General features: G+C 37.4%; 1 protein-coding gene and 1 long non-coding RNA gene across 31 annotated transcripts in view; one reads left to right on the top strand and one right to left on the bottom strand.

Annotated features, from left to right (window-relative positions):
* Positions 1-1,008, bottom strand: part of LOC140615208 (uncharacterized) — a 61,576-nt gene extending 60,568 nt beyond the window's left edge. For 3 of the 13 annotated variants that reach the window (XR_012016003.1, XR_012015993.1, XR_012016000.1), the window contains exons 1-2: positions 828-1,008; positions 195-375 (exon numbers count right to left, since the gene is read on the bottom strand). This is a non-coding gene — a long non-coding RNA (uncharacterized lncRNA). The remainder of the gene's footprint in view (positions 1-194; positions 376-827) is intronic. The other 10 variants (XR_012015995.1, XR_012015994.1, XR_012015996.1 and 7 more) reach the window with 5 other exon arrangements.
* Positions 984-20,393, top strand: part of MTMR2 (myotubularin related protein 2) — a 120,918-nt gene continuing 101,508 nt past the window's right edge. For 2 of the 18 annotated variants that reach the window (XM_072795098.1, XM_072795105.1), the window contains exons 1-3: positions 1,092-1,231; positions 10,299-10,369; positions 17,730-17,883. Coding sequence is in view for 2 of the 18 variants with exons in the window: in XM_072795095.1 (XP_072651196.1) it covers positions 1,152-1,231 (80 nt within the window). In the remaining 16 variants the exon portion in view is untranslated. Of the gene's footprint in view, positions 1,232-10,298; positions 10,370-17,729; positions 18,019-20,112; positions 20,306-20,393 lie in introns of those variants that run through there. The other 16 variants (XM_072795111.1, XM_072795101.1, XM_072795095.1 and 13 more) reach the window with 13 other exon arrangements.

Below are 20,393 nucleotides of genomic sequence, written 5' to 3'. Positions count from 1 at the left end.
GCGCGCCTCAGTCCCCCCATTCCTCCACCTCCTCTTCTGCAACTGTTTGCGAGTCAGGAGTCTCTCGTGGTTTGTCCCCCTCTCTGATTTTTCCCACTCGGTTCCCCTCCTTTCCCTTGTAATCCCTCTCACTATTTGTTATATTCCCCCATGAGTGAAACCACACACTGATTGTCCTCCTCCGACTGACTTACTTCACTCAGCATAATACCCTCCAGGTGCATCCGCGCCGAAGCAGATGGCGGGTGTCCTCCCTCCTGAGGGCTGAGCAGTATTCCACGTACACACGGACCGCATCCTCTTTATCCATGCGTCCGTCGACGGACATCGTGGCTCCTTCCTCAGTTTGGCTATTGTGGACATTGCTGCTGTGAACTTTGGGGACAAATAGTGTTTTAAGCATCTTACATGTATTCACTCACCTAATCTGGGAAGATACGATTTTCCTATTTAACAGATAAGAAAGAGGGTGTTCAATGCCTTGGGTTACGCCGCCAGTGACGGGCACAGGGGGGTTCTGAAATCATGTCTGACTGGCTAAAGGAACTTTTAACCACTATTTAATTAATAATGATTATTTCCAGCCCCAAACCTGGCGACCTTGGCCATCTCCAGTAGCTCACCCCCTCACGTGGTCCTGCGCGCCCTCTCCTGCCGCCCCCGCCCCGCCCCGCCCCCCCTGGGGCCGCCGTCCTCCGGGGTCGCCCCGGGGTCGCCCCCCCCCCCCCCCACGGCCCCCGCCGCCCGCGCCGGGTCACTGCCGCGTGTTTCCCGGCATCCCGGGCCCAGGTACCCGCAGCCCCAGGACCCCTGCCCCTGGTATGCACTTAGTCCTCTCTTTGCCTCCTGCCATCCTCCTCCTCCCAGGGGTCCCCCGACCCTCGGGGCAGCGCGGGGGCGCAGGAGCGCACGCAGCGAGCGCAGGGCGTCGGCCGCAGTCGGCGGCAGCCCCGGGGTCCTCGCGCTCCTCGCGCTCCTCGGCGGCCCCCGGCGCGGTGCAGGCTGGGGGAACATGGCCGCTTCCGGTCTCCCTCCCGGGCCGGCGCTGGCCTGACCGCGGCCCCTGCCCGGCGCACTCCGCCCTCCGCTCCTCCCGCTCCGCTGCCGCGGAGGTCGCTTCAGCCTTTGCGTCCCGCTGTCCCCGCCGCGCCATGGAGAAGAGCTCGAGCTGCGAGAGTCTTGGCTCCCAGCCGGCCGCAGCACGGCCGCCCAGCGTGGACTCTCTGTCCAGGTAACCGGGATGCCCCGGGCCCCGCCCAGCGCCCAGCGCCCAGCGCCCGGAGCCCGAGAGGGATGGAGAGGGGCCTGGACCCGCGGGGGGGCCCCAGCTCCCGACTCTGCTTCCTGATGGCTGCGCCGAAATTCCTCTCCTGGGACCTGGGAGCCACTTCTTCCTCCCCCTCTGGGGTTTGCGGGCTGGGGAGAAGGGAAGGTGAACACTCATTGCTGCTTCACCGGCGCCTCTACCTTTCTTGTAACCATCTTTTTTAAATCCCGGGTGGAGGCAGCCCCAGTTCATTAGTATCTCTTGTTTCTCATTCCCTCTCGAATTATTTTTTTGGACAGCCCTTCCCCCAACCACCACCCCTCCTTTCCTCCCTGCCTTTCTTTACTATACGCTTTTCCAAACCGTTCTCCAGGCTTGCTTCCATCTATTCATATGTCTTCGATTTTGGGATTCTTGCTCACGTTTTGTTTTTTTTTTTTTTCTTTTTCTTTTTCCCATCACTTTATTTCTCATGATTTTCCATATACTCCTCCCCCTCTCCCCATTTTGCTTTAAAAATGTAAATAAAAATGCCCACTGTACATCGCCTTTCAAAATCTTGCAGCTGAAAATCATTAGGAATCTGAGCAGTCCTTAACCCTGACTGAATAATGAGTGTTAGCTTTCTTCCTTCTGGGGCTACCGGTTTTCCTGGTTATTTCTCTTGTGACCAGATGGGATTTTTTTTTTTTTCCTGGAATTTTGAGGAGGACTTTAGTATGCAATTTTGTAGATAGCTGTTGTGAGTATAAACTAGACATATTTCAGAGAATGTTTTCCCTTTGGTTTTAAAATAGTGAATTAAAATCTAAGGAAAAAATAATAGATGACCTGTGTTTGTTATGTAGCCACAATAAAATAAGCTTCTTTTCTACCAAAAAATAGTCTAATTATTATTAGAGTTATTAGATACTAATCTGTGTGAAAACACAAATTTCATTTTCCTCAGAATAAATAGAAGTTTCTAACTTTTAGTTCATTTTGCACTCTACTAAATATGAGTGACACAGCTGTTTTCCTATTACTGTTCAGACCTTATTGTGAAAATATTAGCTGTTTCCTTCATTATAAATTAGATTCTCTTCCTAATGCACTCCTGGGAACCTGCTCCCACCATTTTCAGAGTTCTCAACAAACAGTGTAATCGTGGATTAATTATTTTCTGCGAGACTGTAATCTACTGGACCACATCTTACTATCTTATCTCCAGCATTTAACAGAGACACCTTTCATGTCAGAGGTTCTCAACAAAATTTTTTTTTGAATCTATACATTTAATTACCCAGGAGAGAAGGATTTTTCTTTGCATTCGATCACATATATTGTACATCTGTTTCAAGTATTTTAAAAATTTTATTACTCTGAAATTTAGGAAATTTAAGTTACATTTTTAGCTTAAAATTATGCAGAACACAGGTTGTAAAATTAGAATTGTATAGGAAAGTTACAAATGGCAGCTATGATTCAGAATAGAATGTAAAGAAAACAAATGAGGCAACCAGTAATCTCACCCAAGCAAGAGGAAGTGGAACCGCAGGAGGCAGCAGAGTCTGTTAGGATGAAGAATGTATTGGAAGTTAGGAGGTTCAGACTCTTAAAAGTCCCTGGCTCTGCTAGTTTTTTGGCCTGTATCATTTAACTTTTCCAGTCTGCAATTTTCACATCTTTCAAAATAAAGAAATTGATCTAGAGAACCTGCAACGCCCCTTGGCGCTCTAAAATTCTGTCATTCTTTATCTTAATGACAGTAATGATTAAGATACATTCTCATCAATTACTAAGATATTCCCTTTATGGAGTTTTTAAATTATACTAAATAACTCTGTTATTACAAATTAACGTACCTAATTGTGCCACTTAAGCATATTTATTCCCTCCCCAAAGAAAGCCCAGTAACTTTAAAGTTTATATATTTTAATTCTTAATTAAAAATTATGTTACTGACATGAATTTAAGAAAATTAACTCCTTGAGATAGTTTTGACTAGAATATTTAGCCTCTTCCTCTCTGGACAAAAATATAAGTATGATCTACTTTCCGTAGGAGAATGCCAGCTTTCATTCCTTTCCTCTGGAAGGCAGAAAAAAATAACATTTGTTGAATGTCTACTATGTAGAATTCACCCTGCTAAATTTTTTCATGTCTTTTAAGAATCATTACACATGTTTGATCAACAGTGTAAAATAGTTGCATTGTAGACGCTTGTTAGCTTAAATTTAAACTTAATCTAGGCAAACAATAAATTGTAGGTGAGAAGGCAGAAAACCATGATTATAATAGCTATGCTACCTGGCTATCTAGCTGTTTATGATTTTACTGTGATAGCCTATAATAAAGCAAAATATCAATATTTGGACTGTATTGTCTCAGCCTTCTGCAGAAACATTGCCTTTAAATTGTAGTTTATTTTTATGCCTTCTGTTTTTTTACAACTAGGAAATTTTCAGTGTCAAATTTTCAATTAGGAAATTGCCACGTGAATTTGTTCCGATACAACAATAGCTAATATGTTCAGTGTATTCCATATGTCTTTTACAGACTAGATTGATATAAGTTTCTGTTGAGTTTAGCTTCAAGAAAAATTGTTCATGCAAAAAAAAATGCTTCCTATTTGTTTGAAAATGGAAACTATGTAACTGCATATTTATCTTCAATTTGGCAGAAAGACTTCAGTCAGATTTGTAATCAAAGTTGGTAATACATGCCTATCTGATTTCTTCAAGTATTCTATTAGATTAATTCAGTTTAAATATTATATTGAAATGTGTTAATTTGTAAGTTTTATGTTTTTCTGGGAAATAGGACTATAAATCTGAAAAATAATACACTAATCCTTCTGGTTGCCCACTGTTTTTTGAAAATGACACACCCCATTCAGGTTGGGCAACTGGCTTTTGTGAGACCTATAGTTCATGCTAAATGTACATTGAGTCTTGTGGTACCTGAGTGGCTTTTGGTTGAGTGTCCTCCTGGTTTTGGCTCAGGTCATGATCTCTGGATTGTGGGACTGAGTCTGGAGTCGGTCTCTGTGATCAGCACAGAGTCTGTTTGAGAGTCTCTGTCTCACCCTCTGCTGCACCCCACCCTGGTGTGCACACTCTCTTTCTCAAATAAATAAATAAAATCTTTAAATGTATGTCGAGTCTTGATATGTCTGTTTATCTGTGTTTATCTATGTAGTTGTCTCGGAGTTGCTAGTACTTCTGGCTTTGCCTTCTAGGTCACCATAGGCTTGATGCTTTTGGCCACAAAAGGGTGATTTTATTTTATTTTTTTTATGTGATATCCAGATAGTAGTTTCCTAATAAGCTATAGTTATGTCATCTTGCATCCTTAAAAAAAAGTAATTTTTTTTGGTGAATCTTGCTTGTTTATCAGCTCTTGTATATCCTTTGTTGTCTATTCTTCAATGTGTCTAGCCCCACAGAGAGAGAGTTGTGAAAAAATTCACTTCAGCACACTGATAATCTGGCTCTATTCCATAATTTAATTCTTGTTGCCCTTGCTCTGATTCTTGACATAAGTATGATTTGTACAGGATATAGATAAAACAGTACTGTAGGCTAGATATGATAGGTAGGTAGGCTTGAGCCTTAGATTGTTTAAGTTGTACAGCAGGATTTGTCACTATCTTGGTATCTGGTTTTCCATTTTTTTCAGTTTGTACACTGTTATAAAATGTACTGCTTGAGTGGATTTCTTTGATTCTTTTTTACCCTGCATAATCACCTGCTAATACATCTAATGCCAAATAGGTGTCCACTAAATGTTTAAATAAAGAAATATTGACTGAATGTTCTCTCTTCTTTGTTGTCTCCACTCAAAGCATTAAAAAAGGTTTTCTTATGTTGAAGTTGGCCCATAAAGACACAATTTCAGGCTACTAAAGTTACTTTTTTTTTTAAAGTTACTTTTGCATGATGCCTCTTGACACACTGAGCTGATTCTATTGGCTACATTATCTTTTCTGTGCCCAGTCATATATCTTCATAACATTGTGTTCATTTTATCCTACCTGCTTTTCCATCTACTACTCTGGATTGTTGTCTTTTTCTGTCTGACTTATGTCAGTCATCTTTTTAAATGTCTGTTTTGTTTCATCTTTTATATATCCTCATTCTCTAGTTATTCTGGGCACCACTTGTTTGTCTCAGTTTATTTTGGTTTATCAGTTGGTTTCTAGTGAATAAAATTCTTTGGCATTTATATTTACATATTTATATGTATATGGTACTTATAATCTGAAAAGGGAGAAGAGTTTTTAAGCTTTCTGAAACACATTTTTTGTAAGAGGTCATCCCTAGTTTCAGCCTCAAGGTCACTTAGAGCTGATATATTGGTAGGACATGTGCTCTTGAGTTGTTTTCCAGTAGTGGTGATGGATTTGTGTCCAATCGCACATTGTTACCCACTCCCTTTGTGACTCTTGGCATGTATTCTGAGGCAACTGGCCAGGATTAGTGGTAGAAACTAGTTATGGAACTAAGCAAAACTTATAGGTTGAATTTCCAACCTTGGCAAAATAATTAGCACCTTGTGTCAAATATTGGACATACATATTTTGTATTTCATTATTCTAGGACCCTAAGAGATTTTTAAATTTCTGTCAGATAAGGTCCAATATTATTGTGAACTAATCAGTAATTACTGTGTAGATTTTTCTGAAAGAAAATTTAAAAAGATTAATTACTAATCAAAAGTATACAAATATACTAAAGTTGAGATTGGGTCCCATATATGTTTTTTTTTTTTCTTTCCTCGTTATGCTATCATCAGTAGTCTTCCATTAATGTAGACCAGTCAGTAGATCCCAAATAAGTAGCATCAGAATCCTTTGGGGCTTTGTTAAAAATCCAGATTCCTTAGTGCTATGTCAGATGTAATTGAATAAAACATTCTGGGAGTGAAGCCCACAGTGTGTTTTAGCAAGTCTTCCAGGTGATCCTAAACTAAAACTAGGTTTTGAGAACCACTGCTTTAGATCTTTTACGAATTGTTTTTAGTAACTCCATCAGTATTTGTTGAAACAGACTAAGTTAAGGTCTATGTTACAGCTACCATAAGCTGATTACTTAAAAGCATTTTTGTAGAAATATTGACTGAAGTAGTGAAAGGTAAAAGTCATCTCTTTGAGATTTATGATACCTGATTTTTAGGAAATTTCTTGTGGTTTTTCTTTCTCAGCTATGAGTAATACATCAGGAATACATGTTTTAAGCCTTTACTTAAAAATAGGTCCTTGGGGTGCCTGGGAGGGTAAGTTGGTTGATTGCCCAAGTCTAGGTTTCAGCTCAGGTCATGAGATCAAGTCCTGCATGGGGCTCTACTGTCAGTGGGGAGTCTGCTTGAGATTCTCTCTCTCTTACTGCCCCTCCTTCACTCTCATGCATACTCTCTCTCAAATAAGTAAATCTAAAAATTAAAAAAAAAAAAGTCCTTGGTGAAATCTGTAGTTGTAACATAAATTTTAAAAAACATTATAAATAAGTAATTCCAGGAAGCCATCACCTGAACCAGTAAAGTCTGGATTACGCCCAAGGGAAGGAAATACCCAGATACAGATGTCCAGAAATCAGTAAGTTTATTTTGTAAAGCTGCCAAGTTCATGCTATTGTATTCAAAATCAACAGGGCCAAAGGTTGCATGTGATTCAGTACTTGACCAGTGGAAATTCTCTAGATTTTAGTAGAGACTATTTTTTCTTTTTAAGAAAATTAGTTTTGAATAGGCAAAGCACTTGCTATCTTTGTCCTATTGTTTGATTTAGTTAAATCTGTAGATAGGATTAAAAACTATTGAGAGTTGATAGTCAAGGATAGGGAGTGACTTTACAAGCATTCTTCCCACAGGAAGTCAGGTTAAAAATGGAACTATTGAAAACAAAAGATTGGTACGAAGTTATTAAAATCGAAGGGACTAGAGAAGATGCCCTCTTTTTTTCTTTTAAATTTATTTATTTGATAGACTGAGCAAGAGAGAGAACACATGAGCAAGGACAGAGGGAGAAGCAGACTCCCCACTGAGTATGGAGCCCAACTCAGGGCTCCATCCCAGGGCCCCAAGATCATGACCCGAGCTGAAGGCAGATGCTTAACTGACTGAGTCACCCAGGCATCCGAAGAAGATGCCCACTTAATGAAAATAATAGTCTCAGTTCCCTTTCCTGTAATTTTCTTACACAGAACTCATTGTGCTGTCCCTCGTAATGTGCTTTTATGTGTGTGCCAGTGCTGCCATCACTACAGACCACTAACGCTCCAACTTCACAGTTCTTCCCCTGTCAAGTACTTAGTACTTACAGCAGCAATCACTGATGACTTTTCAAAGACTCTTACTTTATGAGATTAACTCTTGGGGTCTTTAAATACTTTTTAGTCTAGATTAAATAAAGGCAGATACTATGTTTTCAGTATAAGAATTCACTTCTAAAATCTGTTTTTTTAAATTTTTTTAAAAGACTTTATTAAAAAAAAATAAAAGACTTTATTTATTTATTAGAGACAGAGAGAGAGGTTGAGAGAGAGAGGCAGAGACACAGGCAGAGGGAGAAGCAGGCTCCATGCAGGGAGCCTGACGTGGGACTTGATCCCGGGGCTCCAGGATCACGCCCTGGGCTGAAGGTGGCACTAAACTGCTAAGCCACGGGGCTGCCCTAAAATATGTTTTAAACTATATACTTCAAAAACCCTAAATACTGATATTTGGAAAACTCCTATTATTTTATTTTTTTAAGGTTAGGGTTTAGGTTTGATTGAATATAACAGAAAATCCAAACTTACTGTGGCCTAAAACAGATAATTTTAGTTTTTCTCCCACATAAAAATGCCCAGAGATAGTCAATACTAATCTGATATAGTGGACCTGAAGTAATAAGAACACAGCTCTTTACTGCAGTGTTACCTCATGAACCAAAATTGCTGTTGGAGCTCTAACCATTGCTTTCATTGTAGTCAGAAGGAAGGATGGAAGGAAGGATGAAAGGAAGAAGAAAGGCGTGTTTTCCTTCTTTAAAGGATACTTTTTTGAGGTTACATCTAGTCTTTTAAGCTTATATCCAGTTAGCCAGAATGTGGTCCCATGGCCATCCCTAGACACAAGGAAGGCCAGGATATGTAGTCTTTTCTGGGAAACCTGTGCTGAGCTAAAAATTGGAGGTTCTATCTGTAAGAAATAGGAGAGAATAGGCATTGGAGACAGCAGCTTCTCCATAGTATATAAATGAATCATTTTAGCAAGGAAGACATTTTCCATTTCCGGTTAAAGTTGACAATACTTCAGCAGATACATTCTTAGACTTGCAAAAGCAGTGACCGAAGTGGAAAATATGCTAAGAGATATGATATATTGTAGCAGACCAAAAAAGAAAACTATCTTGGAACACTCTAAACTCTTGAGTTTAACTTTGTACTTTCTTTGTGTATTTTCTTGGGCCAGATTTTTATAATCCTGGGATCATAACGGAAAACCGGTATGTTTAATACTTTTCAACTCATTAAGTGAAAGGCAAATGGAAATCAAATGAAAAATGATCATCTGTTCTATTTCATTTTTTATTTTGTTTGAAGAGCTCAAGGAATTGCATGGTAAAGTAGTGGTTGTAATGAGGATGGTGGCCAACACTGCTTACTCTTCTTTTGTTTCTAGTTTGCTTCCCAGGCATGTATCCATGTGTTTTATCTCCCCCCAAAATGTTGCATCAGGTTCCACTTAGGTTTTTCTCATCAGTTCCAAAAGTTTAGTCTCCATAGGGGAAATAAACCTGTCCATCTGGGGCAATGTTGGTTTATCAGTGCTTTTGCCAATATTGACTGTTTTTGTATCTTTGACCTAAAATTTTGGAAACTCAGAGAAATCTGTGTTTATGCATTTTTTGTGTTTTTGAACTTAAATATTAATATTTTAAGCATGTAATGTCAAACATAGGTGTTTAATCATTTGGGAGTGGGTTGAAGAGGGTAGAGAAGTCTCCTCTGGGTTGGTATGGCATTATTCTTTGGGCTCAGAGGATTTAAAAGGCATATGTCACAAATATATCCATCTCCTTTCACAGATAATTGCAAGTGAGCGGTTTTTTAAGTAGACTATGTTAGAAGGTTGTGTATTAGCAAAAGGAATAATAACTTTGACTGAAGATAGGCTAGTGATCTCAAGCCTTAATTTTCTTGAGCTGAGCTGGGATGCCCAGCAAAGTCCAAAATAAAATTTTATATAATACAGATGTCTTCTGTTATTGGTATTGGATAATATTCTTTCATTTTAACCAAAGGTAGTATGTAAAAATATAAACACCTGGGATAAACTTTGCTTTTCAAGTGGTAGACAGTTATTCCAGAAGTAAATTTATTATTGTTGTGATTATTAGTAGTATATATAATAGCACTTACTATTTTTGAGTGCTTGCTGGGCATGGTGCTAAATCCCTTAATATGCATTTTCTCATATTATCCTCATAATTATATAAAATAAACAATATCATTGTTTCTATTTTACAGATGAGAAAACTGGAGATTAGGGAGAGCACTTTGACATTTGGATTCAAATGGTCTGTTTAACGTCAATGTCTTTGTAAAGAACTGATCATGCCTGAAGATTTAGTGTTCTAGGTCTAGGCCAAAACTTGGTAGTTATAGGGCAGTCCTAGGGAAGGTTTGATTAAGTGGTAGTGGCAAGGAAATGAAGTTCTTTGATTGGCTACACTGTAACGCAGGAAAAAGATACTAATACTCAGTACATCAGTGAATTCAGAGTGTCTCTATTTGGAGAGAATTTTCTCCGGCTTTGATTGTTTTTTGCTTCTGACAGAAAAAAGAATGATTTTTTTTTTCTTTGCTTGATGATAAAGAGGATAGTGTCATTAGAATGACACTGCATTTTGAACATCAGATAAATTGTGAAGCAGGTAAACATGGTACCAAAGCCTCTTCGGGCCTCTCCCTCCCCTGCAGGCTTTACAGGATAATTTAGAATACTTTACTGTAGGGTTCCTTAACTATCTGAATTCCCCTAAGTTCCTTTGTGTGTTTGTTTACAGTTAATGTGTTAAGAGCCATTGACATTTGAAGATCATCAGAAGTGAAGATAAAACATCTCAAAAATTATAATGTAAGTGAATGGGAAAATGGAATTAAACAATGGACAAAAGTTAATATTGTCACCAATATTTCTGGAATCCATATTCTTTTATCCCGACTGAAATTTATGCATTTGAGTAACCAGTACCTTCAAACTTTAGTTCCATGTCCCAGTCCTTAAAATTCTGTGTTCTCTTCTATACAGAGTAAACGGTTGCTATGTTTTAGTCACCAGTAATTTTCCACTAAAATTCTTTTGGCTTCTGTGTACTGTTTTTTCCCTTTTTTCTCTTTAGTAGTTTGCTGTTTGACAATGGCTCATCTTAATGCTTAAAATTGTATGTGTGTAGAGACTGAGGTTTTTGTTCTTTGGCAGCTGATGTGTTTTGCGCAGTTTTAATTTTACTACTGTTTTGTATATTTCTTAGCCAAAAATATGACCAGTTAGCTATCTGGGCTCCTCCCTTCCTTCCTTCTTCCCTTTCTTCCTCTAAAAATTTGTTTAGCATCTACTATATGGCCTGCACATTATGCTAGATCCAGAATTCCTAAGGCATTGGTGCTGAAATGAGTTGTGTCATCTTTTTATACAGTTAGGGACGTTAGAGACATCTGGTGTGACTACGACTTGTGATGACCTAAAGTGTGACTGAGGACCACCTGTGTATTTCAGTCACTTTGTGGTGTTTGGTAGATATTTAGCTTCCTATGTTCCATCACAGAAATTCTGAATCACTGGGAGTGGCCCCCCAGGAATCTTCATTTAAAGTGAGAACCTTCAGGGATGGCTGGGTGGCTCGGTGGTTGAGTGCCTCTGTTTGGTCCAGGGCATGATCCTGGAGTCCCGGGACTTTTGAGTCCCACTTTGGGCTCCCCACAGGGAGCCTGCTTCTCCCTTAGCCTGTGACTCTGCCTTTCTTTCTCTGTGTCTCTCATGAATAAATAAATAAAATCTTAAAAAAAAAAAAATAAAGTGAGAACCTTCAATCCAGATACTTTTTGGACTCTAAACATTTGTAGATGCAGGAACAGACCTAGAGAAGTTTAAATAAATCACCCAAAGATATAATATGTGTTAGATGGCCAGAGAATACTGGTGTTGTTTCCTCCAATTAGTGTTAGAAATGATCTCCTGACTCCCAATTCTAGACTTCACTAAATCACCTGGTGACTTTTGTTGGGCCAGGCAGCTTTACTATGTGTATATGTAAAATCATAACAAATCTGTCACTGTTAATTAAAAAAATGCACATATGGGTTTTGTGCATGAAAAACATGGACTGTTTCTTCATTAGATATGTGACTGGTTCTGATTTTGAAATCACTGGGTAAAAAGACCTAAGTAGTCCCAAGTAGAGGGCCCCTGCTCTCACCCTCCCCTGCCATGGTACTATTCCTACTTGGCCTTTAAGTTTTATGCTTTTTTTTTTTTTTTTAAGATTTTATTTATTTATGAGAAACACACAAAGAGAGAGAGTCAGAGACACAAGCAGAGGGAGAAGCAGGCTCCATGTGGGGAGCCGGATGTGGGACTCGATCCCAGGTCTCCAGGGTCAGGCCTTGGGCTGAAGGCGGTGCTAGACCGCTGAGCCACCCAGGCTGCCCAAGTTTTATGCTTCTGAGAAAGAGGGATTTGATTTAATTTTGAATTATGGTAGCTAGCGTAGTGCTTTGCAAATAATAGGTGCTTGCTAAGTTTTAGTATTAATAACTTACTGCTAAAACTTTTACTGTAAAAAACTTGTTTTTTTTTCCCTTTTGGGTTCTATGAGGTACTATTAGGAGTGGTTTTATTTTCTTAGTATGGAATCTGATACTTTATATACCAAGACAGAGACCTTAAGCAGTTGAAGTTATTTTATATTTTTAATAGTGAATTATTATTGCTGAGAATTACAGTATCTGAGGGACTTAAATAATCTAAATTATTTTCTGAACTATAAGAGTTTGACTTCATTTTAGTATTCTGTATATTTTATATTGTATTGTGTATGGTATACTGATAATTACTGAGTTATAATCTTACATTAGTAAATCCAATTAGTTATCCAATTTTTGGGAAATATTCGGTAATTCTTGAATTTATTAGTAAGTTTAACTACAAAATGCCATTACCCAATTTTCTGGATATTTTGGGACATGTTTTAATTATATGATGTAAGAAAAGTGATATTTTTTATTATTTTTTTTGAAAAGTGATATATTTTTTTTTTTTTTTTTTATTTATTTATGATAGTCACACACACAGAGAGAGAGAGGCAGAGACACAGGCAGAGGGAGAAGCAGGCTCCATGCACCGGGAGCCCGATGTGGGATTCGATCCCGGGTCTCCAGGATCACGCCCTGGGCCAAAGGCAGGCGCTAAACCGTTGCGCCACCCAGGGATCCCTGAAAAGTGATATTTTAAAGTCACTTATTCATTTCTGATGTTTAAATATTTTGAATTTTTTTAAAAGGTTTTATTTACTTATTCATGACAGAGAGGCAGAAACATAGGCAGAGAGAAAAACAGGCTCTACAGGAGTAGAGTCCTCCCCCACGTGGGACTCGATCCCGGGACTCCAGGATCATGCCCTGAGTCAAAGGCAGACGCTCAACCACTGAGCAACCCAGGTGTCCCACTATTATGAATTTTCTTTCTGTTAAATGATTTTGCTTTTTTTTAACCACAGGCCCAAAATCATAAATACAATAGCTCTAAAAGGGAACTTTATTATGTAGTCTAACTCCTTCTTTTTTTAATGTTGAGGCACTAAAGAGTGTGTAAGAGTGGAAGTTTTGTTGTGTGTTAATGTACATTTGTGAACAAACAGGATAACGTTTATGTTTCTATGATGGTATGGTGAAATGCTTTCAAAACTGTAAAGTGTAACACAAATATAATGTATTATGATTACTGCTATGATGATCCTATGTCTTCTGTGTTTTCTTGTGTCTTAACTGAAAATATTCACTATTGTTTAATTTAAAATCAAAAGAGAAATACATATGTTTGTTTCTTGGTCTTCCACCCATTTTCCATGGAAAAAATGAATGAATGCTTAGTATTAGCCCTCAATGTAATCAAAGTAGCTAATAGTAATGTTAACACATCTTAGTATAGTTTTTGTAGTTACAAAGCTGTTTGACCTACATCATCTCCATTATTTCTCATAACAGCCTTGTGAAGTAGGTCTTCATATGACAGATCAGTAACTGAAGCTCAGAGAAGTGACACGACTATCCATTATCTCTTGCTTATGAGAGATGGAACTGGAACTGGAACTTTGACTCTAAATGCCATTCTGTTTCCACTGCCCAGCATAAATCATAACATGGAACTCCTGAAATTTCATGGGGTATATACATCTTAACTATTTAAAAGAAATTCTGAATATTGGAAAATTGGTGACAGGTTCATCTGGTCCTGCCAGCCTATTTATGCAGTGCAGACTTCTCTTTAAAAGTCTGAATCATGTTACTACTCTTGAAGTACTTAGAAGAGATGCAAGTGTCTTTTGGATCAAAGACTCATTCTTAGCATGGCTATCAGCGTGTGCTGCTTAAAATTGTTTGAGTGTTTAAATGTTTAAAAACAGTAGTAATTCTGTCCTCTGGAAGTATATTGAACTGTATAAGCCCAAAAAAAATATACCATGATATGATACAACACAGTGTACTGAAAAGTCTTGATCCTTAGTCCTTGGTTCTTTAGTTCTGATTCTACTTCTTGACTGTAACTCTGGATGGGTCATTTGATATCTGTGAGCCAGATTCCCTTATCTGGAGAAAGGATAAAATCATAACCTGCCATCCTACCTTTACAGGATTGTTGTGAGGCCTAAATATGCGGATTGATGATGACAATTATAAGAGAAAAATCAGTTAACAGCTATGTAGTGTGTACCATGTGGTAGGCACTGTTCTAAGTATTTTATATATGTTAATTCATTTAGTTCTCATAACAGTCCTATATGAAGTATAAGAATTGTCATTATTCCCACTTTGTAGGTGAGGAAACTGAGAGGTGAAGTAACTTCCTCAAGATTATACAGAGTAATTGAACCGAATTCAGTACCCGGCAATCTAGCCCTAGAGTTGGTAGTATGTATGGGAGATAATGTATGGATGAGAGTGCTTTGACTTTTCTAAAGGACTATGCTAATGGTTCAATATTTTAAAAAAAAATTGTTTAAAAAGCAAGATGTGTTCTTCATCTTTATCATACAGATAGAGAAAAAGAAAGCAAAAACAAGCAAGAAAAAGTATCTTTTTGATTTATAATTTTTTACAATTAAACTTGTAAATTTGGAAAAGTCTTTGAAATTATGGAGAGATACATCACTGAATGATGCTAAGACATTCGATTTTTTACTTTAACCTTTCCAGGCTAGAATGAGAAAGAGACATTGAATGCTTTTCTTTTTCTACTGACTGTTTTAAGTTAATGACTGCAAAACAAAACAAAACACCTGTGTTAACTTACGGGATTTTGAAGGTTGTGCAGAAAATTTTTATCTCATTACGCTGTAAAGAGAGTGACCAATTAATAGTAATAATTAGTTTTGCTCTATCTAGGATAAAAAAAAAAATCTCTCTAGGTAGCCTGAAGAATGGATATGTGACTTTCTGATTTTGAATTTGAATTCAGATTTGCATGATGGAATAAGAAAATTATATGTGAGGTCATTTATCAAAGCCTGAATTCCCTATGTTGTTTCTGTTTGGGTAACAGTGTTTTTGAGCAGGCATTTATTGCATAGGTCAACTCTTCTTTTTTAGTATTTCTGATCTTATATTTCATTTTGGGATGGAAGTGTTCTAAAAGGAAATGCAATTTCAGAGTCAGGCACTTTGAGTTCTAATGATGTGACCAATTTTCAGTTTAGTATGACATTTTCTCAGCTAAGCTGAAATATAAATAACTTTTCTCTTCGATTCTACTAATGAATCCATATAATTTTTAATTTTAGCCTTCATCTGAGTTTTAGTCAGATTTAGAAGTTCTGAGAAATTCTTTTAAGGGGTTGCTGAGGGTGTTGGGATTGTCATTGGGACTCAAGGTGCCTCTTATTTCATTTTTACTCCATCCTCTATGGGCACACTCATTTTGGCTAGAATGCTTTGGCTTTTGCTTGCTTTATTTATTTAGATTTCCCGATAAGAGCTTTGAAAAAACACTACTCTGCAGAAAAAAAGAGAAGTATGTACGGTATTTCCTTTGCAGCCTGGTTTTTCACACTTGCTGGTACATTACCAAATTATATGCTGTACTTTTATTTTTGGAAGTATAGTTGCTAGACCTGAAAACAAAATAATGCAAATTAAACTGTCCCCAAGGTCACATGTACCTTAGAACCTTGCCAGACTAAGTGCCAACCTGCTCCAGCTGTCCCAAGCTCAAATCCTCTTTGTTTGGAGAATACAAAATGTAGTCTTTCGTCTCTATCAGCATCAGATGCCATGATGATAAGATCATTTATGTCCTATCTTTTATATTCTAGACTGGTTAAGAAATTTAGGGTGCTGGTGTAGCATTTCAAAAATAATTATAAGCTGTAAATTAATTTGTTTTTGGTAGTTTTTCTATTTTGGGGATCCTGCAAATATTCTGACAATAAGTCTTTTGTGTCCTAATGTTTTACACACACTGCAGGCCTTTTATTATTTTCTTAATAAAATTTTGAACAGAATGACTAATAAAGCATGAACAGTGCTTATGACACTGTAGTCCATTGTGTAAGTACTGAAAGCAAATTTGCATTCCTCGAAAAGCTTGTTCACAGTCAGAATATAGACCACATTCTTTAATGTTCTTGGGCAAACATGTTATGTATGTGTTCAGGACATTACTTTCAAGAGCATAATTTTTAAGAAGAACCTTTTCTTTCCATGGAATACTGAAGAATAGTTAAATTGGCAGTAGGAGTGAAGCGGTTCAAATAAGGCAAGTGGTTTAGATTTTATTGTAATGACTATGGTCAATAATAACTGAAAATAAAAGATGTGCAACCTCTCCCAAATCCTCTGGAGGCATTTGTTGATTAGGATATATGAAAATATAGGTGACTTGTTTTCAGGTTGTTTTGAATCAAAAATGTACAATGCTTGGTATGTTTATCTGCACCTTTAGTTTTCAGACGTACTTTTTCACTTTTGGTAGAAATGTTTTTATTGGATTTTGGAATATTAAATCAGAAGTAAGAAGAAAAAATATGGCCTCTGTTAATGTTTGGATTTTATATTTCTGTTTATTATTGTGAAATACCTCCAAGTGTACTGTGAATGACAATGAAGTAATAATAATTCCATTAACAGTCCAGCAAATCTGTAGAGCCAGAGACGTTCAATGCTTTGCTGATGGTTACATTGAAAAATATAAGTAATAGTTTACTGATTGAAACTTAGCAGTCTTCTGTTTGGATATATCAGAAGTTACATAGGATGTGTCTGTGTATGTGTGTAATACATGTATTAATATAAATACATAAAATATAAAAACATATGTATATAAAAACAAAAATATAAAATTATAAATATACACATAGAAAACTATTTCACATTGATATTTATTCTTTAAGTGATTCATCAAACTCTTAAAATTGAAAAGTTTGTACATTCAGTTATCATAATCAAATGAGGACATTTTACAGTACAGATCTAAGTAAGAAGTACTTTTAGGATCAGGTGCTTTGCTCCATTTTAATTTTATTAATGGATTCCTCCTTAAAAGGAGACCCTTATTTCTAATCTCATCCTGTTTTCCCTCCTGAAGAGGATACTCTTATTTTCACAATGCTATTTGTCGAACACTTTCTACCACTTTGAATTATTTAACACTAATAACTTTGTATAGATCATGTTTTTGATCCTCATTACAGTCTTAGAAGGTATCATTATCTTATTTTAGAAAGAAAGAATAGAGCCAGATTAAGTAACTTACCTGAATTATTATTTGCTGAGTGGTGAAAGCAAGTCTCTCTGACCCTAAAGCTTATGTTTTCAGTCACTAAGCATTTCTGCATCTTGTTCTGGCTTTGTGTTCTCTTCTGTGTTTCTGTTGAGTCCTTTATATTCCTTCATTCATTACTATATTGTTATGAGACACTTATATATCTGGCACCTTCATTATAAGACTGTAAGTCCCTTGAAAAAAATGAATCTGTTTTTAGCTCTATCCCCAGTACATAATACATTGTTGATGTTAGTAAACATCTGTGGAAGAGAGCTAGGTGGGAGGGTATGATAAGGGAAACTCAGGAAGTTCCTGCTCCCCAAATGGAGGGGAAACATGGGAAGAGCAGGAAGTCAGGTGGCTTTGTACCTTTAGTTGGAGGTAGACATTCTTTTTGTTTGTTTTTTTAAAAATATTTATTTATTTATCTATATATTTATTTATTTATTTATGATAGAGAGAGAGAGAGAGAGAGAGGCAGAGACACAGGAAGAGGGAGAAGCAGGCTCCATGCCAGGAGCCCGACGCGGGACTTGATCCTGGGACTCCAGGATCGCACCCTGGGCCAAAGGCAGGCGCTAAACCACTGAGCCACCCAGGGATCCCCGGAGGTAGACATTCTTAATCTCCATCCTTCCAAGGAAGCTGAAGCTACTCTGAGGCATGAGAATATTTGGAGGCAAGAGGTGAACCCTGCTCCCTGGAGGCAGATTTCTCTACCTTTAGCAGCATTAACAGTGATGCTTGTAAGTTTAGTAGTTTTGAGGCATGAAGTACTTCTCTAGTAGGTACCAAAATTTATTTGCTTGGACATAATTGTCTTAATTTGCAAGTTTTTAGCTTGATTAGCTCGCAGGAATGAATATAATTTTTAAAAAATCTCCTAACTAAAACAAAAAATAAAAAAATGGAGAGGATTTTCTCTTATTTGGTAATACTCTTTTGAAAAGCACATAGAGAGTAATTCCTGTCCTACTAATAATTAGTTTGTATAACTCTGTTCACCTAACTCTACACTTTGAAATCCTAGAACTTTTGAGACCAAAAGGGTGGAGCATTGTTCTTAGGAATACTGTATGTAGCAAAGGGAAAAAGACACTCTGTTATAATAACAGCAGACCAGTAAATGTGTGGGAATGACTAAGAGTCAGATGATGGGATTTCTGTTTTGATCTTGTAGTGGAAGCAAAACTGTGTCACTCTGGCTAAGGTAGTGGCAGGGCTATTAAAAAACAGTATGACTAGTGCTGCTCTCTGTGTTGTGCCTCTCTTACTCACTATTGACCAGAATTCTGTTCTTCCACATGTAATGTGTATATGTGTATTCATTTGGTTGTTTTGTGGAACCAGAAGTTAGCATTTCAATAAGATTGATTTGATTCTTTTTCATTAGAAATAAAGAGAACAATCTGGTTTAGGATGGGATGAGGAGTGGGTTGAAAAGGGGGGAATTCTGGTGACAGTGACTTTTCCATTTATGAGGGCCATCCTGCTGCAAATTTGGATAAATATGTTTATGAATGTAAATTGTTTGCATGTTCATGTAGTCTTAACTGCTCTTCCTAAGAGTTGATAACGAATCAGAATTTAGTACGTTAAACTTAATATAGTTTTATCCTAAGAGGTATTTTGAGCCTCTTAGGAAGTGGAGTTTATATATAAGTATAAAGGATAATTGGTATTATTAATCTGAGTATTCCACAGTGCTAGTTATCTTTTGATTAGTTTTATTGCTTTTGAGAAAATATTCTTTCCATAACAACTTGATTAATTTCTAAAATGTATGTTTTATTATGATTTATTATGATAGCACACTTGACTTATCTGAGTAAGGGTATTTAATGCTTTTGAGGTCAGGAATTATGTTTTGCCTACCCTAAAGATATTATGACTGTTTTTGTTTCAAAGTACACTTAACTCTCCATTATTCCGAATCCTATTAATTACTTACAGGTTATCCAGGGCCTGTGAATTTTCTATTCATATATGGCTTATATATTTAAATCATCTTGTCAGTTTTTTTTTTGTTTTTTTTTTGTACTTCCATCAAAGGACTGATAGGAACAGAAGGGAATCATGGTTATAACTTAATTTTATTTCTTTTTTAAAAGATTTTATATATTTGTTAGAGAGAAAGAACGAATAGGGTAGAGGCAGAAGGAGAAGCAGACTCCCCAACGAGGGGCTCAGTCCCAGGACCCTGAGATTATGACCTGAGCCAAATGAAGGCAGACACTGAACTGACTGAGTCGCCCTTAAGTTTATTTCTTAATCACAACTGTGACTAACTAGAGATTTGGACAGAAAAATGCCCATACTAATTAAAAATGAGGAATAAAATTTCATGGTGTTGCAGTTGGGTGAGGGCCTGTTTTTTTTTTTTTTTAAGATTTTATTTATTTATTTATGAGAGACACACAGAGAGAGGCAGAGACATAGGCAGAGAGAGAAGCAGGCTCCTCTCAGGGAGCCCGATGTGGGACTTGATCCCCAGACTCGGGATCACACCCTTGAGCTGAGGGCAGATGCTCAACTGCTGAGCCACCCAGGCGTCCCATGGGTGAGGGTCTTTCTATGGGGAAGGTTTTTGCAGTATAGCTAAGATATGATGTAGAACAAGTCTTTGAATCACATTTCCAAGTGAGACAATAGTTTATTTGTGTATGTGTGTGTGTGTGTGTGTGTGGGAGGGAGGGAAAAGTTGGGGGCATTTTAACTAGCTAGATGAAGGGATATAAAAAAAGTAAAACCCAGTTTAGCACATATTTCCACTATTTAGAATTGTAACTCTTCAACTCATTTATGATCCCAGAATTTTATATTTTTGCTCTGAATCATAGAATCTTAGCTTTGAACTTGGAGATCATCTTGTATTGCAACTCAGCCCTTTAGTCTTCCTCATGACTTGAATGTCACCGTTGAATTGAATTCCTTTGAATGTCATCTAATAACATCATTCACAAAGCCCTCAAGTCTTCAGCACTTCCTGCTCTGTTTCGAAGACCAGTCTCAAGATAAAAAGAGGACTTGGATGTAAGAAACGACACTTTTTGTAGTCAGTCAATTAAATGGATTATTGATAATGGAGAATGATGGCTTAGTTTAGAAACGTAATTGTATT

This window comes from Canis lupus, chromosome 23 (genome assembly GCF_048164855.1).
Source record: "Canis lupus baileyi chromosome 23, mCanLup2.hap1, whole genome shotgun sequence".
Lineage (NCBI taxonomy): Eukaryota > Metazoa > Chordata > Mammalia > Carnivora > Canidae > Canis > Canis lupus.
Note: the sequence above shows the minus strand (reverse complement) of the source record. Positions and strands in the feature narration are given on the sequence as shown.